Consider the following 17,845-nt stretch of genomic DNA (forward strand, 5'->3'; position numbering starts at 1 on the left):
CCTGGCCGGATTCCGCCTCCTCTGCGCGGCGCCCCCCGCACCCTCTGAAGGAGAGACCCCCTGAGTGGGAGAGGGTGGCTGATGTGACCCGAAGCTTGGCAGGGGGCGTCCTCTTGGGGGCTGTCAGGCTTTCAGAGACGAACCCACACACGCAACGAGTCAGAGCCCCCGGGGAGGAAGTGGGGAAGGCTGCCTCCCCAACCAGAGGCTGGCTCCAAGGGAAGGGCGCCTTGGGAAAAGCAACTTGTGTTTTGGGGGAGCTGCTCTGGATAAGCCCGGGGCATCATGCTCGCCCACCCTCCACCCACACGTGGGACTTTCAGCGCTGAGGGCTTGGAGACCCTCCGCCAGCCCGGGCCTGTTCACGGGGTTAAAGGAGAAGACGGTCTCCGTGTCCCCCGCCCCACTCCCAGACCGACTGGGAACCGGGCCAGTCGCAGCTGAGTAAGGGGACGGAGAGCGTAGATGCCCCGGACCCATAGCGGAGCCGGAGGGGAGGGGTCCAGAGTGGGTGGAGCCCCGGGCCTCCTCTCCGTTCCCCGGGCCTGATGGGACCAGTAGTAGCTGGTTACCCAGCGGGCCAGACCAGCGCTGCAGCAAGAGAATGAGGCTGGACCTCGAGTTGGGGCAGATGGGGGGAAGAGGGGCCTTCCCCTGGGCCCATCCGACCCCAGAGGGTTTCCAGAGGAGCTTCTAGCCTCCTTGCAGTCCCCTCCCACCCCATCAGCAGGGGATCTGGGCTGCAGACATTGAGGCGTCTTCCCCAGGGCAGGCTCCTTCCCTGCCCCTCCTGCTGAGGGTGGTTCTTTTGGGGCTGGGATGAGTTTTCCCTCCTGCACATCCATTCGTAGCTTGGGAGCTCTGTAGCCCCACTACCACATCAGGAGCCCCACCCCATGTGCTGGGAGCTCCACGGTGCATGCGTGACCATAGGTGTCGGTGACCCTGGATCTGTGTGGCCAGAGCTTCTGGGTCCTCTGTCCCTGGTAGTCCCTCTAGGCCACAGTCAGTGCTTATGAGTGGGGTGGGTCCCCTGTGGGTCTGACAGCGCGCCCCAGCGGCTGCTCCGGAGCTGTCCTGGGGAGAGGTCAGCGTGCCCGCAGGGGTCCTCTGGGGGCCGCTGGGCGTGCACCCTGTCCCCAGGGCAGGTCCTGTGGTGTAGGCCTGGGTGGCTTCCAGATCTCCCAGGCCCTGGCACCTAATTCATGGACACTGACCCCATGCTGGGGCACTGGGGATAGTCAAGGTGGGTCCTCTTGGGTCTCGGGGGAAGACTGGCTTTTCCTGGGAGGCAGGCAAGAACGGGGGGCCTGGGGGTGGACGGGTGCACAGCCTCTCCCAGTGCTGCCAGCTCCCCTTTGACCAGTGTAGGTGGGTGGACTGGGCAGCCTGCAGGGGTTGGTGGGGGGAGATGTGTGAGGAACGCTCCAGGCTGAAGGATGGGTCCAAGGGGCCAGCACTCGACAGGCCTCTCCCTGCAGCCTTCTGAGTGTGGTCTGGGTCACCAGGGCCTGGCTCAGCCTGGGCAGCGGTGGGTCTGGGATTATCATCACTGGGCTTGGGAAGGAGGCTTCCAGGTTCCTCTGCTCAAGCGCCCTACCTTGGGACGGACTTTGGGTTCCCCTAGGGGTCCTGCCTGGCCCCCCGCAGCCCCTGACAGCTGAGTTGCTCAAGCTGCTGGGAGCGCAGTGGCCACAGTGCCCAGAATTACCTCACCACCAGTGCCCACCCCCCAGGATGGCCGCTTCTCCTGGCGCCAGCCAGTGGCCCTCCCTCTTGGCTGGGCTGTGGAACTCAGGTGTCCGGCTGTCACGTCCTGTGGGCCAGGGCTGGGCAAGGCAAGGGGAGCGTCTCCTGGGGTAACCACCCACCTCCTGGGGGTCAGGCTACCCTTCCCTGTGTGCTGCCCGGCAGGCACAGGGCCGGTGGCTCTGGCCCGTGGTCCAGTTGGGGAGACAGAGGGGTGGGAGCTGCAGGCAGGGTGGCCTTGACCTTGGAGCCTCGGGGCGGGGGGTTCCCCCTGGGGCTGTAGGAGGGCCGGCGTGGGTGTGGCCAGTTGTGCATCCAAGGTGTGTGTCTGTGCATCTGTGTGTGGTCTGTGTGTTCGTGTCGGTCTGCCTGGGTGTGGGGGTGAGGCTGGACTCTGCCATGGGGACATGGGGCCCCGCGGGGAGTAGAGTGGAGGTTTGGCCCTGGACACCCACCAAGGGAGGGGTTCCCCAAGACTTCTCTGGCTACCAAGCTGTGGCCCCTGATCCATCCACAGTCTGGGGGCATTCCTACGTCTCCAGGACCCCCCTCAGGCTGGCCTGGTCCAGGTCTGCTGCCACCCACCCTTGGGGGGGCCCTGTCTGCAGCCCGCATCTCCCCAGACAGAAGGTGGGAGGGCGGGCAAGCTTGCTCTGTGAGCGGGGTCTGGCCTGGGCGTCCAGTGGACACTGCCTTCCTGGCCCTCCGCCCGCTCCCTCCCTCAGCCTGGACTGGACCCCTAGGCTCTGGTCGAAGCCTGCAAGGGATGCTGGGTAATCCGCTCGGTGGCTCTGAGTGGGGGCTTGGCTGGGCCCTGGGAGTGGCGGACCTCCCAGGCGCTGCTGCCCGGGGCATAGACCTCACAGGCTCCCAGCCGCCCAGGCCTGGCTAATGCAGGGGCAGAAGCAGGGGCTGGGACCAATTACTGAGTCCGGTGGGGCAGGACCCTCCTGCTCCCAGAGGGCGGGGGTGGGGTCCCCGTCAGACGCTCATCCAGGTGGAGAGGTCTCTGGTCTCCTGGCACCTCGGCTTTGGAGCCAGGCCGCCCAGTTCAGACCCTTCCCTGTGGTCCTGGAGACCACGGCTCCAGGACTGGCCCGTGCCCCCGGCTTGTTCTTGCGGCTGCTCCAAAGGCTGGAGGCGGGTGGGGATGGGGGTGGCCTCTGGGGAGGGCACCCGATGGCCTAGAACCCAGTGGGCACACGCCCAGCAGCAGGCCTGGTCCTGGAGGACCCTGGGGCTGCAGGCTCGCCCCACCCATGCTTTCCTGCTCAGCCCTGGGGTGCCGGGCGCAGTGTGCAGAGGGCCACGGGGCTATGAGGGAGCTGGCACGGTGCTCACGCTTGCAGGGCAGTGCTCTCAGGAGTGCTGGGGTCAGTGCACGGTTTGCCACCGTCGTGGGACCTGGGAGTCCCAGAAGAGCTGGGCGCTGCGGGAACTAGGGTGTCAGTGTGCTCGTCGGGTGCCCCGTGGGCCTCTTGGGCGCGTGGAGAGAATGGTACCATTGCAGGTCCAGGGCTGTCGCGCAGGGGTCGGGCGCGCCCCTGAGTGCTTTGGGCCAGCAGGAACAAATGGGGGGGGGGCTTCTCTGGGTTGAAGGGGCCTTGTGGGTGGGGGGGCGCTGAATGCAGCGTGTGTGAGGAGGACCCCGTGACGGTGGCTTCATGGGGGCAGGCGGGCTGTGGGCAGTTGGCTTAGGTCGCTTTTGTGGGCGTCCCAGGTGTTGGGGTCGTGAAGAGGCGTTTCCGAATGCCGGGCTGCTGTGAGGGAGGGGAGTCGGGGTGCTGAGCCCGGCGAGCCCTGGGGCACCGCGGCCATGCTCGTCATCCAGCGACCTGCGTCCTGTGTGGGCCCCAATTGGTGCTCAGCGGGGGCTCCGTGGGAAGCTGGGGCGGGGGCCCAGGCCCCACTTGGTTTCCACGGCAACAGCAGGGAGGAGCCAGGAAACACCAGCTCAGGAAGGAAGGCCGCAGCTGAGAGGAGGGCCAGCCTGTTTGAGCAGGCGCCAGACACTCTGTCTGTCCAGTTGTCCGGCCCAGCTGGCCAGCCAGGCCCCGTGTTCCTGCCTTTGGGTCCACCCCCATATGCCTCTCAGTCCGGGCCCCGGGCAGCCTCTGGGAAGGCTGTCTTTGCTCAGACCTCGGTGACCCCGGCCCCAGTTCTCCAGGGATGGTGCCCTGGTCCCCCTCAGGGGCTCTTGGTGGGGCAGAGATGGGGCTCTCTGCGTGTCCTGCCTGGGGGACTGTGTGTTGACACACTTGCGTATCCCGGGCTCCCACCCCGACTGCCCTGCCCTGGGCTGGCCTGGCTCGTCTTCTCGCCTATTGGGCTCTGGTGACCGTTCTCATTGGCCCTGGGAAGCATGGGAAGAAGGGGCGGAGCCCCCCAGGTGGTCGGTCACTGGCCCACGGGGCCTGGTGGGCACGGCAGCTGTGAGTTTCTTTTCGGCTGTTGCCCTGGCTTTGGTGACAAATGGCTTTGATGGTCCAACCGGTTGGGGCTGCCAGCTGGCCGGGGGGCAGCCTGCGTTCCTGGGGACCATCTGCCCCTTCCTGCTCAGGGGCAGGAGCCATCCACTCATCCGTCCATCGATCGGTTATTGACCCCACCGTGGGTCAGGCCCTGTTCCAGGAGATAGGGCTTTAGCAGCGGAACAAAGCAGCCCCAAGCCCTACTTGTGGGGAGTTTCCGCTCTGCTGGAGAGGGAGCCGATCAACAAATCCACAAAGAAGTCAGAATCCGGAGCCAGGCTGTGGGGAGAGAGGGCTGCTCACTGCCTGCCCGTTCGGGAGGTGACTGTGGAGCCAACCCTGAAGGAAACACGTGAAAGCAGTGAGGGCACACGTGGGGAAGAGTCTTCTGTGCGGCGGAAACAGCACATGCAAAGGCCCTGGGGCAGGGACCTGTGCTGGGGAGGGAACCGGGCGTGTGGGGCCTGGGAGGGCCTCGCTTTCTTATCTGAAGGAGACTTGGCGGCTTGGGAGGGTTTTGAGCAGAGGAGGGGTGTGACCTGGCTTGGCTTTCCACAGCTGCTGTGTGGAGATGGGCCTTGCAGGCAGAAGGATGGACTCACCAACTCACCACTAGGAGAGAAGGGCAGGGGTCTGCTGTGGGAGTGGGGCTGGCCAAGGTCACCTCCCAAGGCCTGGCTCCTCGGCCCCCAGTCTGCCTCTCCCAGGAGTTTCCTTTGTCTCTCTCCACCAGGGCAGGGCTGGTGTGCCTGAACTGCCAGGAGGCACTGCCTTGGGGACCCCTGTGAGTCAGACCCCCTGCTTTCACCGGAGCCCCTGACCCTGCGGCTGCTGGGGCCCCTGTGGAGGGGGAGGGTGGGGTGGCCGCCAGGCTGGCGGGCTGGCAGGGAGGGCAGGGAGGGCGGTGTTTCTGGGAATTGTGTGGGGGAAGCGCATTGTTAGAGCGAGCCTGGAGCAGGCCGCCAGGGCCGGCTGCTGCTGGCCTCTGGGGGATGCCTCCTGCCTCCCCCAAAGTTCTGCCTCTGGGGGAGGGAGCTGGGCCTGGGCCAAGGCTGTGGGCTGGGCTGGGGACTTTCCGCGAGAGGCTGCTGGGGGCAGCGGTTCTTCCCATTCTGCAGACTGGGAGACCGAGGCCCAGAGAGGGGGCGGCTGGATGGCAGAGCCGAGATATGCGCTGGCACATGGGACAGGGGACTCGTGCTGGACTTGGTCCCTGGTCACTGCCCTGCCTGACCTCAGAGGACGGGATCTGAGGGCGGCCTGGATGGGGTTGGCTGGGGTCTGAGCTCCACAGAGCCCCTGTGGTGGGGAACTGCAGCCCCCAGGGTGGGTTGGAGGGTCTGACGAAATAGGGTACGGAAACAGCTGGGTGCCTGTGTCGGGGGAGAGCTGCCGACAGGGTGACCGGGGAGGGGTGGGGGCTTCTGGGGCTGAGAGATCTCCCCGCCCCACCCCCGTGGCCATGGGGAGACGGGGAGCGGTCTCCGTGTGAGTTTGGCGGCACTGGCCTTCCCACCGAGGCCCCTGCCCCAGCCAGAAGGGAAGCACAGATTCGACCTGCTGGGGTCATGGCCGGCTTTGGGCGGGCAAGTGGTGGGGGACACAAATAGAAAAATTAATGGCCTGAGCTTCCGATGTTTCCGTGCACTGAGGACGGGGGAGGGGCAGGCCTCTGGGCCAAAGGTGCAGCGCGTCTCTTGGGGGATGGACCCTGGACGCGTTGTTGGGATGTCCCCAGACCCCTGTCAGGGCTGTGTCTGCCCCCTCAGAGCCCCCAGGACAGGGCCAGGCTCCCTACGTCGCAGGACTCCTGAGGGCAGACCCATGTATCTCTCGCCATAAAGGGGTCAGGCGTGGAAGACCCCTGCAGGAGGGGACACAGCCCTAAGGGGGAGCTGGGGGGTCAGCCCCAGGGTGGGGGCAGGAACGGGGCTTCTACTAGGCGCTTCCCTGGGGACCATCGCGGGGACGGAGGGAGGCCCCCTGGCGGTGGACTGGTGGGGTGTCCAGGAGGGCATCCTGGAGTAAGGGGGCTGGGTGGGTCTGGGAAGGTGAGCTCGTCTGTCCCCCACCCTTGGGGGCTCTGTCCCTGCTCCTTGCTGATTCCTCTTCACCTCTGACCTCTAATCAGGAGCTGTGCCCCCACCCCACCCCTGCTCATGGCTCACAGTCTCCAGACACGGCCTGGTACCTCTTTGTTGGGTGCCCCTGGCCCTCAGCTCTCCATGCCCCACTCCTGCCCCTCCTGGGCCCATCTCAGGAGGAAGTGGAGGGGCTGGGGGTCGTGGGGACGGGGCCCCACCTGATTCTAGGAAGGTCTGTGTGTCAGGGCTGCAGCCCAGAGTAGCAGGCAAGTTGGTCCCGGGCTGGCCTCTCATGGGGTGGGGGGTGGGTGTTTTTGGGGCTCCCCTGCTTGGGGGTGGCCCGAAGGTGAAGGTGTAAGTTCTTTCCAGCTCCCCCCAGGGTGCCACGTTCCTTCCGTTACCCAGTAGGTGTCTGGGGGCTGGGATGCAGCAGAGGGTGGAACTCAGGCCTGGTTCTTCTGGCCGACCGAGCAGTCGGGGGAGACAGACGCCTCACAGCCCCTGTGCGTGTGACTTGTACTGTGCCCAGCGTGCATACACGTGGGCAGCTTCACGCATCCCCCCCACGTGACTCGGGTGGTATGCCAACTCCCTGGATGCAGCAAAGAGGACGTGGGGTCTGGAGCCCCGGTGGGCACCCTGTTGTGGGTACAGCCAGGCTCACCGTCCTGATGTCACCCTACAGGCACTGCTTTCTGAGGGCGCGGGGGGGTCTGGGGGCCCAGGCAGCTTGTTGGGGCACGTTCCTTGGAGGAAGAAGTTCCCAAGTTTGGGTAGGGTCCGAGGGGTCTCGGGTGGGCCGTAACTGACCTGAGCAAGGTTCTGGGGGGTGTGAATTCATGAGGGGCCCTGGGACCAGGGACTTCTAAGGTGGGGAGTCGGGGGTTTTGGGGTTGGTCAGTCAGTGCTACCCTGGCCAGGGTGGGACCCACCGACAGACCCCACACGTGAGGGTCACTCTCCAGGACCAAACACAGCCCCACCCGCGCTGCTTCCAGGCTGTGGCCAGAACCAACTGGACCTCCTGGGGGGTGGGGAAGGGTGGTGGCCACCTGGCCCGCAGGCCGTCTGTGGCTCACTCCTGCCACCTAGCGGCCTCTTCTCATTGTGGGACCTGCAGGACACAAGGCGGGTCACCCGGCCCGGACACTGCGTGGGGGTGGCTTCCACGTTGGACTGCACCGTGTCAGGGCTCAGGGCTCCCGTGACGGGGCGAAGGGCCGTGGGCCGCAGGTCCCCAGCTGCGAAGCACCCCACCTCCCCTGCCACGCACCCCCGCCTGCCTGTCCACTCCCCCTTCCCCATCACCTGCCCTGCCCAGGCCAGGCTCCCCAGGCTGGGCCCTCCTCCCGCAGGACGCCCCGCCTCCTGGCCACTCTTCTCGAGCGCCATGGCGTCTTGGTCTCCCTTTGTCTGCAGCCTCGGTGGCCTTAGTCGAGAGCTTCTGAGACGTGTCAGGCCCCTGAGGAGCTGTCTCTGTGGCCCTTGCCGGAAGCTCCAGAGGTAGAGACCACCTGGCTTCTCACGAAAGAGGCCGAGGGCCTGAGGTGGGCGGTCTGGGTTTTGCACTGCCTGAACCGGGGCAGGGCCTTGGTGCTCAGCTGACAGCCCCTCCTCGCCTCCCTGTCCTCGCTTTGGTGCCCCATCGCAGGGCAGCGCACAAAGTAAGCCCATGGGGTTACCATGGAAACCAATTCCACTGAAACACAGTTACCGAATTATTTTCTAAAATGTGTGATATAGAACCTAAGTGCTTCTCTATCGCTGCAGCTCCCGGCAGTGACAGCAGTGAGCGTCGGCAGGACGCTGGGGTATCAGCAGGATGGCTGTGACACAAGGTGCCTCCAGTTTGCGCTGTGGTCAGTCCCAGCCCTGCTGCGGGACAATACGTGTCCCCTAGAGAGCAATGCAGAGGCGACCGGGAGTCTTTCTGCCAGGGGGTTGGTTCCTGACCTGCAGGTTGACACCCTGTCCTATTCTCCCTCCCACCCGACCCAGTCCCCCTCCTCAGCTCCCAGACCTGCCCTGTCTCCATCTCTGCCCACCCCCACCTCCCCAGGTTGGTCCCTGTCCCGCGGCCGCCTCTGTCCCTCTCGGCAGCTTGGATCCGGTCACAGGGGCTGAGGTTCAAACTCTGCAGCCTTGGAATACAGTCCCCAAGCCCCTGCTCTCCTCTGTGTGCCCAGTGTTCAGTGCCTACCCGGCTGGCTCTGCCACTTGAGGAGAAAGGACAAAACCCCAGGGCCCCACCCCTGGGGGACAAGGGGCAGGGCCCTCCCTTCTTAACCAGCTTCTAGGTCATGCTTTAGAGTCTCTGTGGCTTGAAACATCCAACCCAGTCCCACACATAGAAGCCTCCCTCACTCAAAGCCAGGACAGAGGAGGCTGCCCAGCTAGGCCTCCCCAGCAGGCAAAGTTAAGCTGATTCGAGGACTGACAGGAGGAAATTCCTCCTCCAAGCACCACGACAGGGCATCCTGAGATGCTGAGCTCAGCCATGGCTTCTGACAAAGGCTAGAGCACAGGGGAGAGCGTGTCAACCACACGGTCAGCAGGCAGCAAAGCACTCAGCCTCTCCCCTCTGGAGTGGGCGGGTGTATCTCCGAGAAACCTCAAAGCAGCTTCCGGTCCCTAAGATTACAGTCACAAAGGTGAGCATCGGGAGAGGCCTCTCAGAAGCATCACCTGGGCTGCCAAGAAGGGCTCGTGCCAGACAGTCCAACCCTGGCAGAGGCACCAGTTGAGGCAGGGTCTGGGCCATCAGCACAGCCCGCAGGAGTAGGTCACTGTTACGGAGCCAGCCTCGAGGCCAGTCCCCATCTGATTTCTCCGCAGGGCAAAGGAGGACAAAGTGCTGGGGGTTGGGGGTGGGCATGCAGAAACCCCGGAAAACCAGCCTGAGGACCCTCCCCCCCTTGACCATGCTCCGAGGGTCCCCGAGGCCACAATCCCGGCCAGAGCGCTCAGGAGGTCGGGCAGCGACCCCGGGACAGCGGAAGGTGGCGGAGGACGGCTCATGGGGCGGGGAGAGGGGACGGACCCCAGCGTGCCTTTGCGGCCCCGCGCAGTCGGACCCTGGCCGCCCCCGCGAGGTGTTGGGAGGAAAGCGCGGGTTCGGCGCCGCGGCCCCCACGCACGGCCGCGCCCCGCGCGGCCGCAGCGCCCTCCGCCGGCTAACCGGTCCACTGGCGGCTGCCCGCGTAAGGACTACACTTCCTAGGATGCCCTGCGCGCCCCCTGGCTCCTGGGAGTTGTGGTCCGGGGCAGGGCGGGCGTGCGCGTGGCGGGCGGGCGCGAGAACTACGTATCCCAAGATGCAGCGCGGTGCCGCGGGGGCCGGAGGTTTGAACGGAGGGTCTCCCGCCCGTGGCGGGGCTGCGTCTGCTGCGGCGGGTGCGGGAGGCTGCGGCGGCCGGGGCCGGGGTCCGGGCCGGGAGGCCGAGGCTGGCGCGGCGGGCGCTGGGGGCGGTGCCCCCGAGGCGATGATGGGCAAGGAGGAGGAGATTGCGCGGATCGCCCGGAGGCTGGACAAGATGGTGACCAAGAAGAGCGCGGTGAGGGGCGCGGGCCGCCAGGACCCCGGGACCCCCGTCCCGCCGAGCCCCCGCCGAGCCTGCCGAGCCCCCGTCAGGGCCGCGGCGACCACCCGAGGGGCAGGACGAGACTCCGCCCCGGGAGAGACTCCCGGGACACGGGGAGACCCCCGCCGGAGGCCGAGACCCCCGCCCTGGGCCAGCCCTGCCCTTCACCTCGCACCCACGGCAGAGGCCGCGATCCGGTCTGAACCTTGTCCCGGGAGCCAGCCGCTCTGGACTCAAACCCAAACTGCCAGACTGAGACCCCGCAGGCCTGGGATCCGCCCGCTTCCTCCCCTCACTCCGGAGCCCCTCGGGAGGCCGGGCCGGCGGAGACCCTCCTCGGCCCAGTCCGTCCAGGCCCTGCGGAAGCCCCGGCCCGTGCAGCCCTGACTGGCCGCCCCCCCCACCCCCGTCTTCCTCCTCCCCAGCCGGGGCATCCTCGAAGTCCTCCAGAACTCCCCGCCGAGCCCCATCCCCGACTCAGAGCCCTCTGTCCCACCCTGGGTCTCCCACACCCATTCTCCGCCTTCGAGAGTTTGGAGTGTGAGAGTGGACCCCCTTCTCCCCTGGAGCTACAGCGCCCCCCTACCTCTGCCGGGCCTGGGGCTGCGGCCCCCATCATCTCATTTCACCGGCCAGCCGGCCAGAGGCCTTTCTTGTCTGGGAGGCCCTTTTTTCCTTGTCTGTTCAGTCCTCCAGGAACCGGGTTGCCCTAATAAATCCTCTCCCTTCCTTAGCCAGGGCTCAGCCAGCAGCTACTGGGGAGTGGGCAGATGCGTAGGCGCCCTTGGGAAAGAGCCCTAGGAAGCCCCCAGCCTGGCCTGGGAATACCCGGGCGCAGGACTCCCCCCGACCCCCGCGACCAGCTGGCCGGCTTCTGTCGTCCCTCGCCAGTGAGCCTCTGGGGAAGGCTGTGCCCGGTCTCGGGCTGGTGGCGGTAGGGGGCGGACAGCACATGGGGCTTCAGTTTCAGGCCCCTCTCAACTTTGGACCTTGGTGATCTGGGTATCCTCGCAGGGAGCATCTTTGGTGGGTGGTACCTGCCTCTAGGGAGTGGAGAGGAGTCCTGCCGGCTCCCTGAGAGGCTCAATAAACGCGACCAGCTCTCCCCAGACTGAGCTCCTGGGGCGGGGCCGAGGGGTGGTGGGGGCCGTGAGGGAGGGTCAGCTGGGGTCTTGAGATGCCTGCCCCACCACCCCAGGGCTGTGTGCCTGCACTGGTGGTTTGGGGGTGACTTTTGGGCTGAGCATGGTTGAGTCTGGGTCTTTGGACAGGGTTCTCCCCCGGGGCTGGGAAGGGGGCTGGCTCCCACGCTTTCATTCATCCATCAAGCAGCAGCGCCTGCCCCAAAGCCCGCATGATGCTCTCACCCCTGGGGCTGTGGGCAGCACAGAGCAGGGATGTGGGAACGTCTATGGCTGTTTCCAGAGATGACCAGAGAAAGAAGCTGCTTCCCCTCTGAAGGAGACAAAATAAATGCGCCCCAGCTGGGGGCAGAGATGGGCCACGGAACCCACGGAGAGCTGGGTCGGGCCAGGCAGGACGGGGGCAGGGGGCATCAAGGTGGAGCACCGCATGGATGGAAGCCCAGGGGAGAATGAGGAGGGGGGACAGGTGTGGACTGGGAAGGGGGCTAGGGGGCTTGGGGCGCCATGGAGTGGGGGATGAGAGCTAGCAGAGGCTCCTGGTGGGTCCCAGTGCCTTTGAGGCCCCTTGGGGGAGTTGGGGGCCGTGACTGGGAATCACGTTTATGCCCCTCTGGTCCGGAGGCCACAGAAAGCTGGCGTTCTGCAGCCCGGGGCTCCGTTTGGGGGAAGATGATCGATCGCCGAGTGGCGCTGTGCCCTCGGTTCTGGTGACCATTTGTCCCCTCTGAGGAGCTGACTACAGGGCTCGACTCTGTAGCCCAAGGGGCAGGGCCCGCGGGGGTGACGAGGGGGAAGCTGCAGCCTGAGCAGAGATGCCGTCCAGATCAGGGATGGGGCAGGCTCTGCCCCTCCCACGGCCAGGCTGCGGGACATCTGAGGCTGTCGCCCCTTGGATGGCTGCCTCCTTCATGTCGTGAGGGAGACACGCACACGTGAAACCACACCGGTGGGTTCCGTGAGCCTTCTGTGGAGGAAGGCGAGGCGGGGAGCGAACGGGGTGGCGCCGGGCTGCTTGCCGTCAGCGGGAGAGAATGTGTCATTTGCACAGAGCTTTGGAGGGAGAGTGGGGCAGGCGTGTCGCTGGCAGTGGGAGCAGCGGGTCCCGGGGCGGGCAGCTCGGCCCCCTGAGGGCCCTGGGGAGCTTCGTCTGCTGTGGAGCCGTGTGGCCCCTGTGTGTGCGGCTACGAGGAAGCAGATGTGGGCAGGGGTGCCGGACAGAGAAGGGAGACGGGGTTCTGGCACAGCCGTCCAGGCGAGGTGACGCGGCTGGAGGGAGTGAGCAGGGGGCGTGGGGTGCACGTGAGGGGAGCAGAGGTCCCTGAGGGCTTGGCCCCAGCAGGCGGCACTGAGGAGAGGCTGCCTGAGCCACGTGGGCGGGGGATGTGGGACCCGGCAGGTGCGGGCGCCGCCCCTGCTGGGGATGGGCTTCGGCCCTTTCCCCTGACGGCCCTTGGGGGCCCTGGGCTGGGGTTAAGCGCACAGCTGCTCCCTTCTCATGCCTGCCTTCCCTGGGCATCTGACCCCAGGTGGATCTCCAGACTGTCGCTGCCTCGTGTTCCCCCAGCCCTCGTGTGTGGGAGGAGCTGAGCTTGCCCACTGAGACCTCAAAGTCATTTACGAGGGTCCTCCCTTCTCCTTCCAGGAGGGAGCCATGGACCTGCTGCGGGAACTGAAGGCCATGCCCGTCACGCTGCACCTGCTGCAGGTAGGGCCCCGTGTGCCCCGTCCCCCAGCTCCCAGGCACCTGGCAGAGCTTCCTGCTTCCCACCCCGGCCCTTGGCTGGCATGAATCCCTGCCTCTGAGGAGACTGTCCCTTGCCTTTCTCTGTTGCTCCACGAGACAGGGAGGGGCATTCAAGGGCAATCCGCTGTGTTCCTCGCGAGGTTCCTGCACATGGGGCAGTAACCGTCGGGGGGGGGGGCATCCACCTCCCCTCGCTGGTGCCCAGCTTGCCCTGTGGGAGTCACCGAGGGTCTGTGGGGAGGGTCTGACCGCTGCCCCCAACCTGGCCGCTTGCCTTGCAGTCCACCCGCGTCGGCATGTCTGTCAACGCCCTGCGGAAGCAGAGCTCGGACGAGGAGGTCGTCACGCTGGCCAAGTCTCTCATCAAGTCCTGGAAGAAGCTCCTGGGTGCGGGTCAGGCAGCCTAGGCTGGGCGTGGGGGCGAGGGGCACCCGAGACGCGCTGGCCCTTGGCAGACTGTGCTGTTCCCGAGCCAGGGCCACCTGGGATCCAGTCCAGGAAGCACTGGCTCGGGCTGGGACGAGGGGGCTCCACGAGGAGCAAGGGGAGTTAAGGCTGCGCTGAGCCCTGGAGGGGGGCCTGGCAGAGCTGGGGGAGGTCGCCCAGGGGAGGAGTGTGGGGCAGTCAGAGGGCGGGGGGGAGGGGGGGCGAGGAGGGGGAGGAGGAGGAAGGGGCGTCTGGAGCCCCTCAGGGAACGGGCAGCCTCTTTCTAGGGACAGTGGGGCGACTGGGATGCCCCCACTGGACCCTGAGCTTCCCCTCCCTTCCCAGCCCCTCCTGGGCTCTGTCCAAGCCCTTGGGAAACAGAGCTGCATGTCCTGGGCTTCTCTCCAGTCCTGCGTGGCTGTTGGGCTGCGTGTTGGACAAGCGTATTTATTCTGGTGGCATATGGGACGCTTCTCGTCCTGTGGGAAGGTCCCCAGTGCAGGCTGGGACTCCCTCGATGGCTCGCTCTGGGGCCGAGGCCCAGCTGGGGAGTGGCCATGCCCGGCCTGCCTGCGGTGACCAGCCTTTGTCCGAGTCCAGCCGTGCCATCCGTGAAGGCCGTCACTCTGGGGGGGTTCTGTACTCAGGGAGACTTTTCAGGACCTTCCTTGGCTGCAGAGAGGACCGCAGTCGTTCGCAGGAGGCTGGGGCTGGAGGCAGGGTCCGATGTCCGCCGGCCGGGGCTGTGCCTCGGTGGTGGTCTGCCCCCCTCCCTGGCCCCGCCCTGCCCTCCGGGCCTGCCTTCTCCCAGCCAGCCCTCCCTTCTTTCCCGGCACATGTAGATGCTTCAGACGCCAAAGCCAGGGAGCGGAGGAGGGGCGGGCCTCTGCCCACATCGTCCTCCAAGGAGGCCTCCGAGGCCCAGGACCCCAGGTAGCACGTCTGGAAGGCAGACACACGCCCCGCCCATGGCCCCACTTTCTCGGCAGACCGGGGTGCGGATTTCCAGGGGCGCTGGGTGGGGGCGCTGAGGTCATCAGCCCTTTCAGCTCCTCGGAAGGGACTCTCCCCAGGGTCAGCCTCTTGCTGGACACTTTCCCTCCGGAGACTCCTCTGGGCCGTTTTAGCCCCAAGCATCTGAGGGGGGCACTCCGTCTGCCTGGCTGAGCGGGCCTGTGGGAGCCCGTTGCTCACGTCCCCGGATCCAGGCCCGGGCTAACTCTGGCTACCCACGTTGGCCTGGGGTCTCTGGCTGCCGGCCCCTCCCTCACCGGGGGTGCCCCAGGCTGTGGCATGGTGCAGGCTTTGGGGCTACTGAGGCCTCCCTGCTCCTGCCGCCCCCGGGATGGGCTGTGGCTGAGAGGCTGCTCTGCCCTTGACCCCACTGGGCAGCAGTGGCCAAGGGCGAGGAAAAGCTGAGCTTTGGATTCACCGCATGGCTGTGCAGAGACGTGGGCTCATCTGCCCACCTGCACGTTCTAGTTTTCCTCCAGGAAGCCGCCTGCTTCCACTGGCTTCCGTGGAGGTCACAGGGTCACGAGATGCAGGGGTGTGAGAGGAGGGCCGTGGGTGGACAGAGCCTTGTGGACAGGCAACCCATGGAGGGGGGTGCCCAGACCTCCACGGGGTGGGGCTGCCTGCATAGTGGTGCCTGGTCTTGAGTGATCCCTCGTCCCGTCTGCCTCCCCCTGACCTGGCAGTTTGCGTTGGGCAGTGTGGCCCCGTGTCCCAGGTCTCCCTGAGGGTGGGGATCCCGTCTGGGGGTGTGTCTCACCCAGTGATCCTCACTGCCTCTGGCCAGACCGCGTGGACGTGCTGGACCTGACTGTAGATGGGCAGGGTTCTGGGCCGCTGTCAGGGTGGAGCAGACGGGGTCTGGGGGCATCGTGGCTGTGACATTGGCTTTTCTGGGGACCGGCATCTCACGGAGGTGCACGTGGCCCGAGCGGGCCTCTCTCCAGCCGCAAGAGGCCAGAGCTGCCCAGGACGCCATCGACACCCAGGATCACCACGTTTCCTCCGGTGCCGGTCACCTGTGACGCCGTGCGCAACAAGTGTCGCGAGATGCTGACCGCTGCCCTGCAGACGGACCGTGAGTGCCTGGGCCGGGGCCACCCAGCACACCTCGGGGTCCTGGCTCCTGACACACGCTTGATTCCCAGGTGGCCTGGGCCCCGCCTGCCTCTGGAGACCTGAGTCCAACCCCATGCTGCTGACCTTGGGGGTGGGGAGCCGGGGGTCTCTGGGGAGCAGGACGCCCGGATGCTGCACAGGCTGAGGTGTGGGGGGGAGCCGGCAGGGCAGCTGGTCAGGGCTCCTTCTTGCAGATGACCACGTGGCTGTCGGTGCAGACTGCGAGCGCTTGTCGGCCCAGATCGAGGAATATATCCTTTGTGCAGCGGCTTGGGGGCTGCAGATCTGGAGGAACGGCGGGGCCAGCCAGGCTCAGCTCCCCTAGTGGCCACTGTCCTGCGCCTTCGCCAGGGGATTGGGCGGTCGGGTGGGCGTGCTCGTCTTGACCAGGGGGCTCCTCCCAGACCCTCTGGGGTCTGACCGGGCCTGCGGTGGGCCTGGGTCCCGGGCCTCCAGCCTGCATGTGGGTCTCAGCCGGGAAAGCGTCAGTTGTCGACGCCCACGTGTGGCTGGCTCTTGCGACACGCCTCGCGAAAGGCCCTGGCTGACCTGGGGGCAGGGGTGGAGGGCGGGGCATCGGCCTCCCTACGGCTCCTTAAACGTCCGCACGCATCTTCCGGGACGTGGGGAACACGGACATGAAGTACAAGAACCGTGTGCGCAGCCGCCTCTCCAACCTCAAGGACGCCAAGAACCCCAGCCTGCGGCGCAACGTGCTGTGCGGCGCCATCACGCCCCAACAGATCGCCGTGATGACCTCGGAGGTGAGCCCGTGGGGGCGCTGGGGGCTGCCCCGGCGGGCCGCGGGCTGAGCACGCGCCCCTCGCCCCAGGAGATGGCCAGCGACGAGCTGAAGGAGATCCGCAAGGCCATGACCAAGGAGGCCATCCGCGAGCACCAGATGGCGCGCACGGGCGGCACGCAGACCGACCTGTTCACCTGCGGCAAGTGCAGGAAGAAGAACTGCACCTACACGCAGGTGAGCGCCGGCAGCCCTCCCGGAGCCCCGCCCCTCCTCGGAGCAGGCCGGGTCCCCCTTGCGCCTGGACACGTGCGGTGTGAGTGGTGCTGGGACGGGGGTCCGACAACCTGGTCTCCGATGGGGCTGGGAGCTGCGGTCACCCTTGGGGCCTCCCCCTTGCCGAGGACCCCTGCTCCCCAGTAGGCGGTCTCGGGCGGTGGGTCCAGCCCGTTCGTTCTGGGGCACTGAAGTTTGGGAGCCCAGCCCCCCTGTGTTGCTGCTGGTGGGAGGATGGGTGCCTGGTGGTGGTAGCGGGACTCCGCTCAGAGTTGTGGAGGTGGGCCCCAAGAGATGTTGGGGGGCCCTGTAAGAGGAAAGCGGTTGGGGCGACCGCAAGGTGGGGGTTGCAGGGCAGCCTCAGCCCAGGTGACGTGAGGCCAGCGCGGCCTGAGGCCGTGGGGGGCGGGCTCCCCAGGTTGTGACTCCTGGGAAGTCCTGCTCCCTGGGGCCTCCAGCTGCAAGGGACTGAGGCCCTGGGGCTGGGCCCCTCCCACCGTGGCCCTCCCCACAGGTGCAGACCCGCAGCTCCGATGAGCCTATGACCACGTTCGTTGTCTGCAACGAGTGTGGAAACCGCTGGAAGGTAGGTGGGTGAGCCCAGGCCATCCATCCCCAGCCCTGTTCTCTGGAGGAGGGTGTCTCCAGCCTTTGTGGGGTCTGTGGTGTGAACTGGGGGATGGCCATGCCAGCCAGCCTCCTGGGAGCCTTGGAGATGGTGGATGGAGACCCCAGCCCTGCCTCCTGCCCTGTGGGGTCCTGCAGGCCACGTGGCTGGATGGGCGCCTCTCACCTGTTTCTTGCAGTTCTGCTGAGCCCTGTGCATGTGTGCCTGCAGCCTTGGGCCACGGCCAGTGCTGGCCGTCGCCCTTTCCCCATCCTCTGCCAACAGATACAGCTTCTCTGGAGACCTGCCCTTTGCCCGCCTGGCCTTCCTCAGAAGGCAGCACACCCCGCCCCCGCCCTGCCTGCAGTGCACCTATCGCCCTCTTACCCCCCCGTTATTAAATGTTTCTTTTTGCCACTGTTTTTTCCCTAGCCCTTGGTCCTGGTGGGCCATGTACAGGCCTGGGCTTCAAGCTGGGTCCCCCATCCCCTCATCTCTGGTTTGATCTCCCCGACCCCCGCCGCTGCGGAGACAGCCCACCTCCCTGGGGTCGGGTGACGCTGAGGCTTGGCCTGTTGGGACAGCACTGGAAGGAAGAGCCCACTGGCTCTCAGAGGGGCCTGAGTGTACCCGTGGGAGGGGCAGGGCTGGGCCTGCATAGCACGAGGATCAGGTTGGGGGGGGGGCTGTGGGCGCACAGAGGAGCCGGGGTCTCACGACCTCTCCGGGCACCGCAGCTCAGGGTCCAGGGATTATGGGCGGGAGGCTAAGTCTGGGCCCCACAGCCGTGCCTGCCTGCAAGCCTTCAGGATGCCCCACTGCTCGTGGAAGCAGTGTGAATGGGGGTGGACCCCTGACCAGACCCTCTGCGCCCCGGTTGCAGCGTT

At 66.6% G+C, this 17,845-nt stretch overlaps 1 protein-coding gene across 2 annotated transcripts; it reads left to right on the forward strand.

The window, feature by feature from the left end:
- The first annotated feature begins 9,678 nt into the window (after positions 1 to 9,678).
- On the forward strand, positions 9,679 to 17,380 carry TCEA2 (transcription elongation factor A2). Of its 2 annotated transcripts, none has more exons than XM_060284835.1 (10): positions 9,679 to 9,858; positions 12,673 to 12,735; positions 13,056 to 13,161; positions 14,043 to 14,133; positions 15,162 to 15,292; positions 15,528 to 15,584; positions 15,943 to 16,097; positions 16,166 to 16,312; positions 16,866 to 16,937; positions 17,158 to 17,380. In XM_060284835.1, exons 1-10 carry the CDS (start codon positions 9,787 to 9,789, stop codon positions 17,164 to 17,166), a joined length of 903 nt encoding a protein of 300 aa, XP_060140818.1. In that variant the 5' UTR covers positions 9,679 to 9,786; the 3' UTR covers positions 17,167 to 17,380. The 2 variants fall into 2 exon arrangements, with proteins under 2 accessions (XP_060140818.1, XP_060140819.1); XM_060284836.1 differs by lacking the exon at positions 9,679 to 9,858 and adding an exon at positions 11,559 to 12,287.
- Positions 17,381 to 17,845: the final 465 nt, after the last annotated feature.

The sequence above is a fragment of the Globicephala melas genome, chromosome 15 (assembly GCF_963455315.2).
Source record: "Globicephala melas chromosome 15, mGloMel1.2, whole genome shotgun sequence".
Classification (NCBI taxonomy): domain Eukaryota; kingdom Metazoa; phylum Chordata; class Mammalia; order Artiodactyla; family Delphinidae; genus Globicephala; species Globicephala melas.

What these genes read in the sequence shown, in the direction of transcription:
- TCEA2 (XM_060284835.1), top strand. Translation starts at nt 9,787, where the DNA reads ATGATGGGCAAGGAGGAGGAGATTGCGCGGATCGCCCGGAGGCTGGAC. An exon ending in GTCGGCCCAGATCGAGGAAT is followed by an intron (nt 15,585 to 15,942) that starts ATATCCTTTGTG and finishes AAACGTCCGCAC; the next exon opens with GCATCTTCCGGGACGTGGGG. An exon ending in AGAACTGCACCTACACGCAG is followed by an intron (nt 16,313 to 16,865) that starts GTGAGCGCCGGC and finishes CCCTCCCCACAG; the next exon opens with GTGCAGACCCGCAGCTCCGA.